This window comes from Ailuropoda melanoleuca, chromosome 2, assembly GCF_002007445.2.
Source record: "Ailuropoda melanoleuca isolate Jingjing chromosome 2, ASM200744v2, whole genome shotgun sequence".
In the NCBI taxonomy this organism is placed as follows: Eukaryota; Metazoa; Chordata; class Mammalia; order Carnivora; family Ursidae; genus Ailuropoda; species Ailuropoda melanoleuca.
In genome coordinates, this window is record NC_048219.1 from 173,743,590 (window position 1) to 173,759,961 (window position 16,372).

Consider the following 16,372-nt stretch of genomic DNA (forward strand, 5'->3'; position numbering starts at 1 on the left):
AGGAACTTGGTGATTTTGACAAAGAGAGTGAGGACTGTGGATGGCTGAAGGGGAAAAAGAATGAAAGGCATGAGTAAATCTTCGCTCGCTTTCATGGTCCTTACAGAAGGGCAAGTTGCTCTGAGGCCTGGTTTTTGCTGCAGTCTTATTTCAGGACGACTGGATCATTACCTCTTTTGATCTGGGGAAAATACGGAGCATTATTTTTGATTTGGGAAACATTAGAGTAACCGTAAACTTGTTTGGGGTCATTATGAACTTCCTGATAGCTGCATGACCGGGCAAAGCTGTCGTGCTTGAAGATGAGGTCAGAAGACAGGGAGGCTCTGGCTTTCGGTTAGACACAGTGGGTGTGACTGTAGTTGTCCTTCCTCATAGTGCAGTGAATCCGGGATGCTAGGCCCTCTGACAACTGTGGGGTGACAAGTGTGTGTGATCGTGTGAAAACTTCCTCTGGTCTGTCAAAAGTGTCACTAACTTAAGGTTCTATCCCCCTCATAGTGTTGATAGCCAACAGCTAATTGCTTTATCACTTGGAAAATGAGACAGAATACTAAATCCTTGGGAACCTGCCAATATAGAGGGAGGATTAAACAAAAGAAACATGAATAGACTTGTAAAATGGGCATACCGTTGAGTATTTTCATTAGGTATTATCTTATGCTAGTCAACAGAATTATGAGTTGTGCTGTTTCTCAACACTTACAATCATTGTCTCTCTGGTGCTAGAAATAAGTGAAAGTTTAAAGAAAATTAAGCTCCTTGGGTTGAAATATAATAGCAGAATTACTAGTTACATATATTTCTTGATGGAATTTAAAAATATAGTGTGCCATTTCTGGAATATGTGGTTTTAGAGTATTATCTGCTTATTAATTTTCATTGAGTGTAAATATGTATCTAAAAATAGCAAAGAAGAAGCGTGGACATCTTTTGAATATCAAGGTTTGGGTTTTGAGCACTTATCTCTTCTTTCTGTTGCCTTTTCTTAATGACCCAAAATGTAATTTTACTTCTGAGAAATTGCTAAAGTAAGCTTGAGGAAAAGGCTGATCTGCCTATCAGAATAGAAGTTATTACTACACTGTTTTGGAATACATTAGGATTTTGTTAAATGCCCGTCTTAGCACTAAAGTCATAGTAACTGATTCAAAATAATTTTTCTTTGAAGTCCTCTCTGAGGAAATACTCTAAAGAAATAACACTAAGCCAGATTTGATCCATAAATTTTCACTGACTGGTTTGTGTGACTGTGGAATGAGGCAATAAAACTGTGGTATTTGCCAAAGGGTAATTATCCAAAATACAAGTTAAATGATCATCATATTGATTCTAGATTTTCCTACCAATTTGGCTTAACTGTAGTTCTAAGAGATTCTCTTTAATTCCAAAGAGATGTACCAAATTTAGGATATAATTAGCAACATGGTTATATAAAAAGCAGAGAAGCAGAGCCTGTTAGGGGGATTTTTCTGAGCACACACTGCTCTGATTAACTCAAGGCACCTCCTCGGTATGCCATTTGTGGATATAGTTGGCAGTGTTGATACGTTTATTGGGAGGAACACCAATGATACGGTATCAGTTCCATTCTCAGTCTATAGCCTCGAGCTCTGTGAATAACATGGAGAGGAATGGATGCTATATGTTTTCAACCAAATAAGACATTTATAAAATGTTTGCCAAAGAAAGTGTCTCTTCTCCTTTTGGCAGGCCTTGGAAGACAACATGTCCCTTGATGGGATTATGAAGCTCACATCCATCGATAAGTGGTTTTTGTATAAGATGCGTGACATTTTAAACATGGAAAAGACATTGAAAGGGCTCAACAGGTAAGGCAGTGTTGCTCTGATTCTCTCCAGATACCTTCTGTGCAGCCTTTGTCTTCCTCTTACCCTTAGACATTTGGCCAAAATTCTGCTTCAACGAAGTAAATAGTGCCAAGGTTGGAAAGCAGTAGCAATGGCCACAAGAAATGGCAGTTTTAGATGTTTACCTTTTGAAAGGTATCTCAATATTTTTAACCGTCTTGCACCTCTACCATTGCCATCAAACATAGTGATATTTTTATTAGGTGTTTTAAAGTTTCAAAATTGGTGTTCATCTATGCATTCATGTGCTATTTAATTTACCAAAAATTACCTAGATCAAAAAGTTATCAATCAATAGTAAATGAATAATATTCCTATTTTCTAAAATATTTATAAGTTCTGAAGTCTGTTTTTCTCTTTTAACATCAACCTACACATTGCTGTATATTGATGAGCAAATGTATTCCTCTTGTATTCTACTGATATTTTTAACATTGGGACTTCTAGTTCAGCATACAAATAAGCCACATTCAAGTTCTGTTAATAGATTCTTTACCTCTCACTAATTTACATTTTTCTCTCCTTCATGGCCAATTATTTTTAAAATTTCATTTCATGTTTGGAATATTCTGATAATGTCGGTACTTTAAAATCTACTTTATTTTTCATGAGAAGGCCATTTGTTGGGGCACCTCAGGCTTATGAAATCACAGATAGGTTTTAAACATGGAGCTTTGATAAGAGGAACATTTATTACCAATCTAGGAGAGAGAGTATAATCCTCGTTAGCTTCTCCCTCTCGTTAGCAAGAGGGTTTGGAAATACACGATTATTGGAAAGAAGTCTCACCTACAAGCCTAGGCCTATGTTTAGAGAGAAGGAAATGTTTTGTTTGGGTAAACTCTTCTTAAATGGTTAGAGAAAATGTAAAAATATTAACCACTTAAAATGTTGTCAAAGACAGTGGACTTTCTCAAAGCCTACGTCTGCAACGTATAATTGGGTTACTGTGTTTACCTAATCAAGATGCACACAAACTGGGCAATAATAAAACTTGCTTTTCTTTTTGAGCAAAATGAGGTTCTTTTTCATCTATTGAACAGTTGCCCACAACAAATGCTTGGTTTTGAAAATGGGGGATTCCAACCTGCCAAAAATGAAACTAGCTGTGTTTGCTTATAAGTCATCCTTTCCAGTGATCACATAAAATGAACAGTAGACAGCAAATACATTAAGAATTGAGCCTATACATTCACCTTAGAATTTTGCTGACTTGAGGTTTCCTTTTCTTGATTTATGAGGCCAGCAGAACTTCCATGTTGAATTATAGTCTGTTCTACTGTTTCCAGTTTCAGACAACTGATTTCAAATGCCTATGAAACCACTCCAATTAAACCACTTGAGGGTGCTAGAAACTTGCAGTATGCCCATTGTAGCTGTGGGAGCGACCCGGGGTGAAAAATAGCAGATGTTGTTGTGATTTAAATTTTCACTTGATATACATTCTGATTTTTGGACAAATTCTATGTTTTAATTGAATAGTTTTTGTTACAACCAGAAAGCAGATTGGGATTCTAACTAAGCGGAAATAAGTGTATATTGAGAGTGAAAAATGTCCTTGGAGGATTAGACCCATTTACCGTTACAGATCACTTATCTTTCTGATTTCCACATTCTGTTACATCTATTTGCTGATAATTTAACATTTTTAGTTTCCATTTTCTGGCATAAGCATATTTGTAAATAGAGATATTTCCTATTGTTCATAATGATCAACATTAAAATTTTTATATAAAGCTTTTAATAATTTTAAAGAGACTTAAACATTATAGTTAGTTATCTTTTGTCTCAATAACTCAGCAGGTGATCCATGGTGTTAGTAAACCTAAACTTTGAACTCATTATTTTCTGAATGATACTTTACTGTTTCATTCTTGGTTTTTGTTGTTGTTGTTTTGTTTTTGTTTTTGTTTTTGGAGTGTCCTAGATGCACACATAGCAATTTTATAAGATTGTTATTTAGAGGTGTTAAATAAGTAAAAAAAAGAATGGATGACCCCTGTAGCTGTCTCAATCATTGTGTGGTACACAGAGGTCTGAAGTTGAATGGTTATCATGGCTAATGGAGTGTAAGTGTGTAGGACTTGAGTTTTGTTGTCCTATTTTGGTTATCTCACCATCACCCTGGATTGTGATGTCTTCTGCTTTTTCTCAGTCTCTAAATATCCAAGGAGTCTTAGTCATCAAGGCAGATACTAATCCAACAGTATTAATAACCCTCTATTAGCAGTTGGCATTACATAGCTGAATTATGCATTGCCAGTTTGCAGAAAGTTTACGAAGGTCAGTTCTTTTTCATTTACGTTTATCTGTGGTTCACTTTGTTTCAAAATCTCAACTGTTCCAGCTTTGGAAACGCTGACTTTCCTTGTAGACTCAGGAGGTAACTATTTATTTGGTGTGATTTGAGATGGCCTTCAAATTCTCTTGCCTCAACATTTCTCTGCTGCCAATGTGCCCAGATCCCTTTGCACTTTTCTGATAGTTCCCTGGGAAAACAGGCAATGGGGATCTCAGCTGGGAGGAAAGGGGAAACTTAAAGAGGGGACAAAGTATAGAATGCCAGATGTGGGTTAAGTTTCATTTGGTTCCTTTCTTGTGTGTTGGAAAGAGCGCAGGCTCTGAAGCTTGTCAGATAGATTCTGTACTGTGGAATCATGGGTATGTCACCTCCCTCCCTTCTCTGGCCTCACATGCTTTCCGCTAATGTCAGCTTGATAGTTTTGTTGTGAAGCTTAAACAATATAAATGTAAAGGACACCTGGCACACGGTGAATGCCCAAGAGGGTTTTCCCTCTTTCCCCCTGAAAATGAAAATGTTACTTATTATAATGAAGAATATTTTGTGATTTCAGATAGATACATTTAAAGACTATTTTTTAGAGCCACACAATTTGCATTTGCTTATATATTTTATAATATGTTATTTCTTAACTTTCTTTATGATGCACTGTCACTTGTTTTAATACCAGACCTATATTTTTTTAAAAAAGAAGCAATGATAGCAAGTAATACAAATGCTATTCTTATCAAAAGATCAATAACACTCCATTATGCTAATGAACAAAAATTCCCACTCTATAGTTGTTAATCATGCTAAAATTCTTCTAAAATCCAATAAACATGTTTACTAGCAGAGGATGAGAACATCATTCAGATTGATGGCCAGTCTATGACTTGTATTTACATATAGTCACCTGAGATGAAGTTCAGAATTTGACTCCTAAATGGAATCTACGCATGTATTTAGTATGTATGTGAATGTCCATAGACTGGAGTGGGGAAAACAAAACAATGTTGTAATGAGGTTGGCCTTATGGAAATAACTGATGAGTTTTCCATGTCTATGAGAAGGTGCAAATTATAGAAATTCCTTTTCTTGAAGGGTGGAGATGAACATGTGTCATGCTGAGGATGATATATGAAATCCCAGCCTAGTTCAGGGAGTTGAGATGTTAGACCAGTGTTAGAATAGTCAATGCAGTGTCCAGACTGCAAGCGCTTGCTCCCATCAGAACTCAGTTTGCCATCTCCAGTACATGAGCATAGCAATGGCAGCCCTCGGGAGACTTCCAGAGTAATAGCCATTCTTACCAACTCAGGTGATAGCCATTATTCAGACAGCTTCAGCAAAAAATTTCTCTGCCCCACTTGAGTTCACTGACTTTCTCCTTTTCCTCTTAAATTGTTTATTGCTGCCCAAGGGCATGCTAGGGAAGTTAACTGTTCTAGGCAATTCCCCAAATTTATAAGCTGGTGTAGAAGCATTAATCGACCTAGAGTGATAACATATTTTACAGCGAATTTCTTTAGGCTTTGAAAAGTTTCTCTTTACTCAATGTGATGTGAGTTGTGTCATGTAGGATTCCAGTGCCTGTAATGCATATGCACTGGGGTTTAAATGTTTAAGCTACAAACTTCACATTACTGGATCACTTTGCGGGAAGTTTAAGAAAAGTTGAGTCTGTGAGAATTTTTAGTGGAGCTGCAATGTTTGCATAAGCTCTATCCATTGGCTTCCACAACTGAGCTATCCATATTTTAGTATGTCTATTTTCCCCACACTCACTCATCTTACCAAGACCAACTCTTTCACACATAATGATCCTCCCATATAACATTTTCATAAATACTCACTACAAGAAAAAATATACTTATTTTGATCTATTAAAAATTACAAAAAGCTCTCCTGTAATCCTTTCCTCCATTAGCATATAGATAGATTCAATTTTAGTCATGCAAATAAACCTGACCTGGAGGGCAAAAGTACAAGTACCATAAATCAAATAAATCAAATGTCAATGTCTTCATCAGCTAAGTTCTCCTGATATAGCTGATTCCCTAAGGTAACAAAAGAATGGATTTAGAATTATATCTTTTAATATGGAAACCTGAATTTTGATTCAATCAAACAATTCTGAATGCCTTCCAAGTGTAAGATAAAAATCAGAAAATTTGTTGACTGCATGCATATCAGTCACTGTTCTAAGCATTATTTCATTTAATTTTTACCACAACCTAAGGAGATCAGTAATTATCCTGATTTTATAGTTGTAAGCTGAGGCACTGAGATACTTGGCAACTTCCTTGCTATCACATGCTAATAAATGACAGATGTGAGATCAAACCTGGCAGGACTCCAGAGCCCAGGATGTTTGATATTTCACCCCTGTGCTATATGTAAATGTGTGCATATGTATATACATATATGAATATGTATATATGCATTCACACATATAATTGTATACATGTACACTGAGGGTGTGGAAAGGTGAATTAAATAGCATCTGAGGGAAATAAGGTTACATATAATAGACACTTTCAATATAGTAACAGTAGTCAATAAAGGGATGACAGTCCCATCACATTAGAGCTAGCACATATGATAAAGTTTTCAACTATGTTAGTAATTAATAGACAAACACAGGTACAAGGATCTCTCAGTTGAACCCCTTCTGCTGTAAGTAAGGAAGGAAGTCAACTGTAATCAAGCTTGTTTATGAGCAGGGAATATTTCAGGACATTACACCCCAAACATTTTAATTTACAATATCAAGTTGGATTAGCGATTTTAGATTGAAAGACAGTAATGATACTTAAAAAAACAACAACATGAACAGGCAAGAAAAAACTGTGAGGGTGCTAATTACCAGCTTTGACCATCTGCTTATTTTCTGCCTGTGTCTTTTTAATTTTTTTATTTCCTTATTTTGATTTTTGGGTGCTTTAGCTATTTCTGATTGATATATCAAAAGGAATCTGTTGTCCAATTTAGATGTTTAAAAATAGGGGATATGACCATTGTCTACATGTCTACAGTTTATACCATGTAAGTATAGGAGGCTAAGATTTGGATCTATTCTCTATTAATTGTTGATATAAATTTAATTTACTGGGGATTAATGTACAAATTATCCAGGAATTGCTTTTGTCCAATTTTCTATAGGCTTCATTTTTTTTTTTTACTATTTTAATTCTGATAATATTCTTTTCCTCCTTCACTGCCCCTTACTGCTGTATTCAATGTAGTAAAAAAGAGTAAAGTACACTTTTGAAGGACTCAATTGTCATCTGAACATCTCTATGTTCAGTGCGATAAACTGTCCATTGGTGAGTGCTGAAAAATCATAGGTGTGCCTATTGCTTAGGAAAACAATCTAGGGCAAGCCTGGTGAGTTCCACTTGGGCATTCAAGTGCTAAATTGAGCTCAGTAAAGTTGGCCATTTCCCTGCAGCCACACACTTCTGGCAGATGTAATAATGCAGGTGTCACCTTAGCTGGAACACTCCCTTTGAATGTCCTCTCCTCCACATGTTAGTTTCTATTGACTTTTTATTTAACTTGCTCATGAGGCATGGCCAAACCCGACAAGAGCATTTTGTGCTTAGATCTGATTAAAGTTTTTTTGGGGAAAAGTGTCACCTAAAAGTTGTTAAAACTTAGATATAAGACAGAAAAATGTCGGTACTTTGCTTTCTAATGATAGTTTGCACTTTCTGATGGAAAAAATCCTAATACTGAAAAACTTCAGTCTTAGAAGGTATTAAATATAGAAATAATTTAGGGAAATAAATATATATATTTCCTTATATCTAACATATAATTGCATGTTATAATTTTGATGATACTTTACTCTGGACATATGTTTGTGGTACCATTGGTTGTTTTCCCCACTCCAGTCTAAACATTCATATATATACTAAGTATATATATACTAAGTATATATGAATGTGGGAATGGTTCTTGTTGGGTGCTTTAGTGGAACCCATTGTCTTGATTTTATGGAAAAATGGGTTATGTCCTCTGACTTCACTACCAACTCACACTATTTCTGAGTCTCAGTTTCTCTCTAGTTAAAAACAAAACAAAACAAAACACAACCACACCAAAAAAGCAAACTCCATTCTTATTTTACTGGGAAGCCATGCAACTAAGATGAATATATAACATATGTGTGAAATAAATAACTCTAAAGGAAAACAATTTTATCCGTTACTACATATTACCATTCTATGGTTTTAGACTTTATACCCTAAACCACTTATTTAATAAACCTCTTCAAGAATACTAAAAATTGGAGCTTACATGAGAAAGTTGTTTTTTTCTATTTGAAAGAGGAGTATTACTGTGGGAATTTCTATGCCTCTGTGAACTAATGCCAAAAATACATTTTATTTTTAATTTGTTTTTATGTTCCATGTGATAAGATACTTTAGGTGATGCTACAGATTTGATAGGCCTCCATTAATTTTAACTAACAATTTATTGAATCAGAATGTTGAAGTTTGCAACAAATATTTAAAGTTCTGAGAATCTTCATTGCATTCACTATTTGAATAATGTTTATGAATGTGTATTTTGAGAGTGTGAGAGGGAACTTGATTCTGGCATGGGCAAAATAAATGTTTTACTCAAAAATGTTTCAGAGTGATAATTAGATAATTCAGAAAATGGATATTATATATTTTTCATGTTTTGATTCTTAAATATTTGATAGTTCAAAAGAATCTTAAGTTGATTTAAAATAACATATACTCATAATTTGCATGTACCTATTAATAGTCAAGAATAAATATCCCTGGGGCGCCGGGTGGCACAGCAGTTAAGCGTCTGCCTTCGGCTCAGGGCGTGATCCCGGCATTATGGGATCGAGCCCCACATCAGGCTCCTCTGCTATGAGCCTGCCTCTTCCTCTCCCACTCCCCCTGCTTGTGTTCCCTCTCTCGCTGGCTGTCTCTATCTCTGTCAAATAAATAAATAAAATCTTTAAAAAAAAAGGAATTAATATCCCTATGTCAATAACTCTGATCTCAGCATGATGAGTTATGGATTTACTTGATGGCATTTCTCTTTATTAGGAGCTCTTATTGGACCATATGTTATTTGTTCATCTACTCAGTCATTAGTATCTATTGGGTACCTACTATGTGCAAGTCATGATACTAGGTCCAGTGCCATTTGTCGATGGATAATTGTTAGTCATTAACCTGCCTTCATTGGATTTATAATCTATATTTGAAGATTAAATATACATATGTAGCTATACAGAAGACAGATGCTTTTAACAGACCAACTAGAGGCAGGAACACAAAGCCAGGAAAGTTAAAATGGAGGTTAAAAACAAAAGCTCTAAGACCTCTGCATATGTTATCTCACTAAGTGTTAATTTAAGAGTTCCTAGAAGTTGTGCATCCCTACCTCATATTTTGTAAATGAAACAATGGCTCAGATGTTTAAATAAACTTTTCAAGATTTCAGAGGTAGTGCCTGTTGGAGCCAGGATTTAAGTTAAGGACTTGCAGAATCCAAGGACCGCATATATAACTTCAACATATCCCCAGATATATCCTTCAATATATCCCGGAGCCAGGGGAGCCAAGGAAAGAGAGATTTTAAAACAGAATAAATAAAATAAGAAGACACTTTCAACAATATTGCATGGTTTAGGGAGAGTGGAGAGGGGGAGAATTGAGCAAATCCACCAAATTTGATGGTTGGGAGGAAGGAGCAGGAACTAGACTAAGGACTGAATATGCAAGAAGAGAGAGGAAGCTGGTAAATGGAAGAATTAGCAACAAATCGTGTTTGCTCTTATTTTGTTATGCTTCTGCTATGTTTCATAAAAGTGAGAATTTTACTGTAAAGAAATTAAGTCTATGAATAGAAATTAAAGTGGATATTATCTACCTATTTGTTCAAAGTAAGTAGTAGTTGGAACCACATAGTTTCATTTCAGTGTTCTGTAATTATTTGATACATGTGGGTACCATCCTCCAATTAAATTGTAAATTCCATTAGGGCAAATTCCAAATATCATAATGTCTTAATAGACTTTTATTATAAGCTTTCCTTAAGAGCTTTTGCTGATTTGTGTGGACACAGAATAAAGTTCACTATGCTAAGGCACAGCATCGGCTCCCAAGCAGATACGAATGGCTTGCAGTTCTTTATCGATCATGTATTTTCTGGGGCATTGGCATACAGTGTTTTCCATCGAGCAAAAACTCAAAAATATTTGTGTGATAATATGCCCATTACATAAATGAATACATATTCTTGGTAGAAAATGAAAATCAGAATTTCTTAGTCATGGCACAGAAGGGAAATTGAAGTAGAAAAAAAATGCATTTGTAATTCCTGGTTGCTTCAAGAGATCCACAAAATGATTACCTGAAAAATATATAGCCCAAGATACAAACTCACTGTGTTGGAAGACATTGTAGATCAGCATCTTTAAGTTTTCATTTTTTTAAGTGACCATATATCTACTGATTAGGTAGGAAGACTTTGAATAAACTGTTTTCTAGTAAAAGGGGATTTATCTAAATGTTTTATATTATCAAATGGAGGTTTATATACACTGGAAGCATTATAATACCTATATGTGCGTTACAAAATCTCTATTGCCTGTTGACAACAAGTCAAAATTTTTATATTTTTGATTAAAAACAAAAAACTATCTGGGTTTTCAAAATTGCAAAATTTCTTAAAAGTTGTTGTGAGAAATATTTACTAGTATTTACAATCATAGTGAAGGTTCTAATTTAATTAACCAGCGAAGAAGGTTAAGGCAAAAGGATTTATTATTTATAAGACAGAGATCTATATTTCTCTGGTGACCTTAAGGTGCATTTCCATTATAATATGGGTGGAAAGTATCATTATTCTATTTTTGTGGATGGTGAAACTGAGTCACATCGAGGTGTGTGTCATGCTTTCTGTCACAGCAGTCAGAGGAAAGCAAGGAATCTAGCCCAGAGCTTCTGCCTGCGGTTCTAGTCACTAACCCTTTTCAAAAGCTTCTTTTTAGAGATATGACTTTTAAATCAGACAGCTAGAGATCAGTTCCTCCTTAGCTGTCAAGTTGTGAGCTGTGTGTTTTCCTGCCTGAATTGTTGACCCCACTTAGAGCAAAAGCTTTGTAAGAGATGTGCCCTTCTCTAGATCTCTTGGGGGGGGGGTGGGACACAGGGGCCTGGCAGGGAGAAAGCCCTGGCGAGTCACCTTTAAAAGATGTAAACAGAATTTTCAAGGGTATAGAGAGCTGGGATAGGGTTTTCCTTTTATATTTTGCCATATTTCAAATAGCAGACTGTCTATATACATGCATTCCTAAATCCACATATAGTTTTTCTTTAACTAAGTTGCAAACACCTGGTTCTCCATGTTAATGCAGGTCAGTAAAAATCTCCTGAAGAGTACACTGGAAATTACATTTTCACAAAATAGTCTGCTTCACCTGTCATTACAGAAGCTAAATAATCACTCATTGGCCCCCAGAATTTTTTCACCTGCTCATTCATACCTGAAGTGTCTTTATGGTGTCATAGAGCCTCCGAGTTGGCCCGTGGAGGTGAAAAGCATGATTTCTGTCCTGAAGAGTGTAGGGTAGTGGCCATGCCTTTCGACAGTGTAGAAAATGCTTGGGTGAACATGCTATCCAGAAGATCAGTTGTGATTTGCAGGGAGTATAGGGTATGTTGGCCCTCATTATGTCAAGGGATAGCTACAGGAATGTTGCAGAGGAGGGGAGAAGTCTGACAAAGGCTGAGGTACTAGGGCCAGATTTCGATGACTTACCAGTTGTATTCTGATAAACTGCTCTTCCTGCTTCTCTCCTCCTTCTCTTCCTCTTTCTCCTCTCTTGTGCCTGCTCTTCCCCTTCTTCCTCATCCCCTGGCGTCTACATTTGTGAAGCACTTATTTACCTGCTTGGCATTGTGCCAAACACTTCTCATGTTGATCATTTCATCTGATTGATCAGATTTTTTTCTCAGTAGAGTTGGAGCCTGACTCTGGAATTGGCCAGTGATATTTACTTAAGGTTGCAATAGGCAGTTAGGCACTCTTTGCCAATTACACATCGTGATAATACGTAACGGCCATCACCTCAGTATTAACATGGGCATGGTGATATTGCACATATGGCCTCAAACCCTACCCTGCCACCTACTCTTTAGCTGATGGACTGATTTAATTGACCATCCGTTGCTCTAGGCAGCTTGAAGGGAGAGCTACTTAAATTGCTCTTGAGTATATAGTCATTAGCATGAAGTAAATGAGAATTTACTTCCTGGGTGTCAATGTTTATTTTTATGTCTTCTTCTGAAAAACACTCAGTGATAAAGATTTTTGATTTCCATGTAGGTAGTAATCCTCAAATTAACATAGATCTAGTGTGATATGTCATCAGTATTTTAAAACTAGAATTTTTCCATATCCTCCTAGAAATGACTTTCCATTTTACCTCCTTTCTAGAAAGGGCTTACATTTGCTCATTCAAGAACTAAAAAAATTGGTCAACAATTATTCCTACGTATATTACATTTAGCAAGAAAAAAGATCTATGCAGTGGTTATCGGTAGATAGGCTTCAGTTAAGTAATTTATTTTAATAAGATTCTAAGTAATAGTTTCTAGAAGTCAAAGAAAGTTATATACTGAAAATCTTACATTTGTTGCTTGAAACAACACATCTGATAGGTGGAAAACTACTCTGTGGAAACATGACTTTCTTTAAACAAAGATAATGGAGAGGTTGTAAAATATAGGACTTCCAAATAAATTTATTTGTGAAATAACAGATTTTAAAATGTCAAGGAATGCTCATTTAATCTCAGTTTCCTACTGAGGCCTTATACAGCATTTATTTTTTGGATTTAAATTCTGGACATATAAGAAACCTATATTTATGGGAAAAGCCAGAATTTTGCTTACTGAATACATCTTAATTTGGGGGAAAGGATTTATTGAACAGATTTAAAATTATAAGTAAATTTATTAATCAGAAGAACAAGCAATATTCTATGGTTTGTACTTTGCCCTGTAGTTCAATCTGATCAGGTGAAAGCTGTTTGATTAGTAAAAACATGCTTTTTTGAACGTAACAGAACACTTTCTTATATACTAATATACATGACTTACTACTGTGATAGGGTGCTTTCTGTTTGTTTTTCATCATTACCAAACCCATGGCAGAGAAAGAGAGTGTCACAGCATTTTCTTTCTTTTTTTTAAAGATTTTATTTATTTATTTGACAGAGATAGAGACAGCCAGCGAGAGAGGGAACACAAGCAGGGGGAGTGGGAGAGGAAGAAGCAGGCTCATAGCGGAGGAGCCTGATGTGGGGCTCGATCCCATAATGCCGGGATCACGCCCTGAGCCGAAGGCAGACGCTTAACTGCTGTGCCACCCAGGCGCCCCATACAGCATTTTCAACTAGGAATCACTGATATGTAAAATGTGATTTATTATGGTTCAAAAGTTATAATTAACTTAACCTATGTTGGGTCATTTTCTCCATGATTATTACTTGGTATTCATAGAATATAATCATGATATTATAATCAGTATTATATAAGTGTTCTTACTAGATCCAAAGTAATACCACAATAATTTTGGATTATTGGGATCACTAAAGATTGGTAAAAAAATGAATGTTAAGATTCATAAATTAAAAATTGCCTACTTAAAAATATCTATGTTATCAATTGCTCATAAGCTTTCCTCCTTTGTTTGATTCTGTTGTTTTTAGTAGCCTTTAAGGTGAAATATGGTTTTAAGTGTCTCGTCCCTCGAAAATCAACACTTGTAATATTGTAGCATTGCAATAGTGCCAAGTGGACCTAGATCCTAATAGATAATTTTCATGCTGGTGTGCTTTCACATGAACATTGGATCATTGGGCATTGTTTGTCCTGTGGATGAGACGTAAAGATCAAGGTGTTCTTTAATTCCTCCAAAGACCTCACGGCTGCATGGTAACAAAGCATCGTGCTTTGAAAAATTAAGAGAAAGTAGCAGTATTTACCCAATGGCCTAGGTTTCATCCTTTGCTTTTCTAAGCACGACTGCTGCTTTCGAGAAATGTCTTTTGCATTTCTCTTAAGGAAAGAGGTAACGACCTGTCTCCTTGAAAGAAAAGATGAGAAGACAAATAACTTCTCCCCTGATTACATTATTGGGATTGAGACATGGTCTTGAACTTGTGGAATGCCAAAAAGAATCTGTGAAACCAGGCAAAAGTCAGGGGAGAGGCTGGTGGGGGGGTCTCGGGGCAGAGAACACATATCTTACTTGGTTCTCTGTCCTTATTAAAGCAGGTGTCATTACTGAGCATCAGGCCCTCGTGTTTTTCTCAGCTTCTGCCTTTTCGGGGATTTTTAAAAAGAAGATAATAATAAAATCGCAAGCCCATCCCATAATTGTAGGCCAAGTGGAGTGCTCATTTTCACATTAGAGCTTGTGCAATCTGGAGGGAAATTTGTTTAGTATTACTTGTGAGTTGGTGGATCAGATAAAAGCCAGTCAAGTGGAAGAGAGGACTGTGTGAAGTGTGCTGGCTCCCCTGGTAATTGCGATGCTGCAGGCGTTCCTCCAGTCAGTTAATAGATTTCCCCAGCTCCTCTATGCCAGGTGAAAATTTCCTCATTAAGGGGAATTTATTCCATTTCCTTTTATCATTTATTATTGAAGACTAAGTGTGAGTGGAGGAAGTTTCGGAGATGACAGGGTAGAATTTTAAACAACAACAACAAAATCTACATTGGAAGTCGGAGAGAGACAGCAGAAAGGCTTGTATTGTTTATAAAACCAGAGAACACACAAGAGACTTCCTGCTGTAGAAGCTGAACCACGCTGTCTAACCACTAAAAGATTATGGCAGAGTGTGTAAAAGTCTGATTGTCTGTTTTTAAGGTGTGTTTCCCCCCCAAAAATTTCAGAACTGTCAATTTGTGCTGCTAAGTAGAGAGGAACTGAAGATTATGAAAAGGCCAGCATCACAGCTATTTGGTGTTTCTTTGTGTTATTGTTTAGATTCTTTTATGCAGTGATGGAAGTGTAACCTTTGCAGAGTTTGCCCTTGAACTCTGAAGGCAAGGAAAGCTGGGAGGGGAGAGAAAAATTACATATATGACATGTTTTCAAGGACGCAGTGAGGATCAACACAAACATAGTAGTACACACACACACACACCAAATAACAGAAGGATACTTTATTGTACATATTTTAAAACTGTGTGCTTTTGTGCAATATGCTTCATTCAGCTGATCACATTTTTGCTTGCTATAATGCTCCCTTGATTTACAATATAATATAAATGGAGCATTCCCTATTGAGGCTTCAAAAGGCAGTTTCGAATTACAAATTCAGCATTTATATTTCTTTTAGTAATTATTCTATTTTGAGTTTGTTCCAAATTAAGGTTTTTATTTTCCTTTGGAAAAATAGAAATACTATAGCCCTGTCCCTAAAATAAGCTTTCATCTAACTTGATTTCTTAAAAAAAAAAAAAAAAGTCTCCCTCTGATGGAAGTTCTTTTTAGCAGACAAAGTGGAGGACAGCCCAATGTGGGCAGATAAAGATGAGGAGCATGTATCTGAATCTCTACGTTGTTAAATGAGCTTTATGTTCACTTAAGATTATTCATCTTGCATTTGACTCTGAAGAGGTTTAACCTTATCTAAATCACTGGCCCAAAGCTAATGAATCGTGTCTTCAAACTGTCTCTTCTTTTATTTTATTACAATGGGACTCAAAATAAAATTTTGTATCAGAACAAGTAGGGAATAAAGTCAATTTTCTTGCCCCTGTAATGACATGCCGGCCAGCTTTGTGTTATGCAAAAGCAGCAGAGACAGTGAATGAGGGAAATATAGAGAGAGGCAACCTGTTTCCTGTCTTGGAGTTCGGGGTACCCTACAGAATTAGGGTAGCACTGAATGTGGGAAGGGATCTAATTTATCCATGTCTTTGTAACTGCCTTGCTGGGTCAGAATCAACATGTAATTTGTCAGTGAGGAGGACAGAAATGTTTTACTCAATTTCATGAACATGGCTGAAGAGTAGAAATTAATAACCAGAGAGATTATAAATAAAATACTATAGAAGATACATCACTTTGAACTTCATATGAACATACCTACCCAATATTTGCATTCAAATTAAAATAGATGAACATGATTATATTCATATGCCATTCCAATTTAATACACCCT

The 16,372-nt window shown here is 36.0% G+C and overlaps 1 protein-coding gene across 1 annotated transcript in view; it reads left to right on the plus strand.

The window, feature by feature from the left end:
- CPS1 (carbamoyl-phosphate synthase 1) overlaps positions 1 to 16,372 on the plus strand; it is a 130,058-nt gene that overhangs the window by 67,339 nt on the left and 46,347 nt on the right. Inside the window, exon 21 of the mRNA XM_002922357.4 lies at positions 1,714 to 1,832. Within this exon, the coding sequence (XP_002922403.1) occupies positions 1,714 to 1,832 (119 nt within the window). The remainder of the gene's footprint in view (positions 1 to 1,713; positions 1,833 to 16,372) is intronic.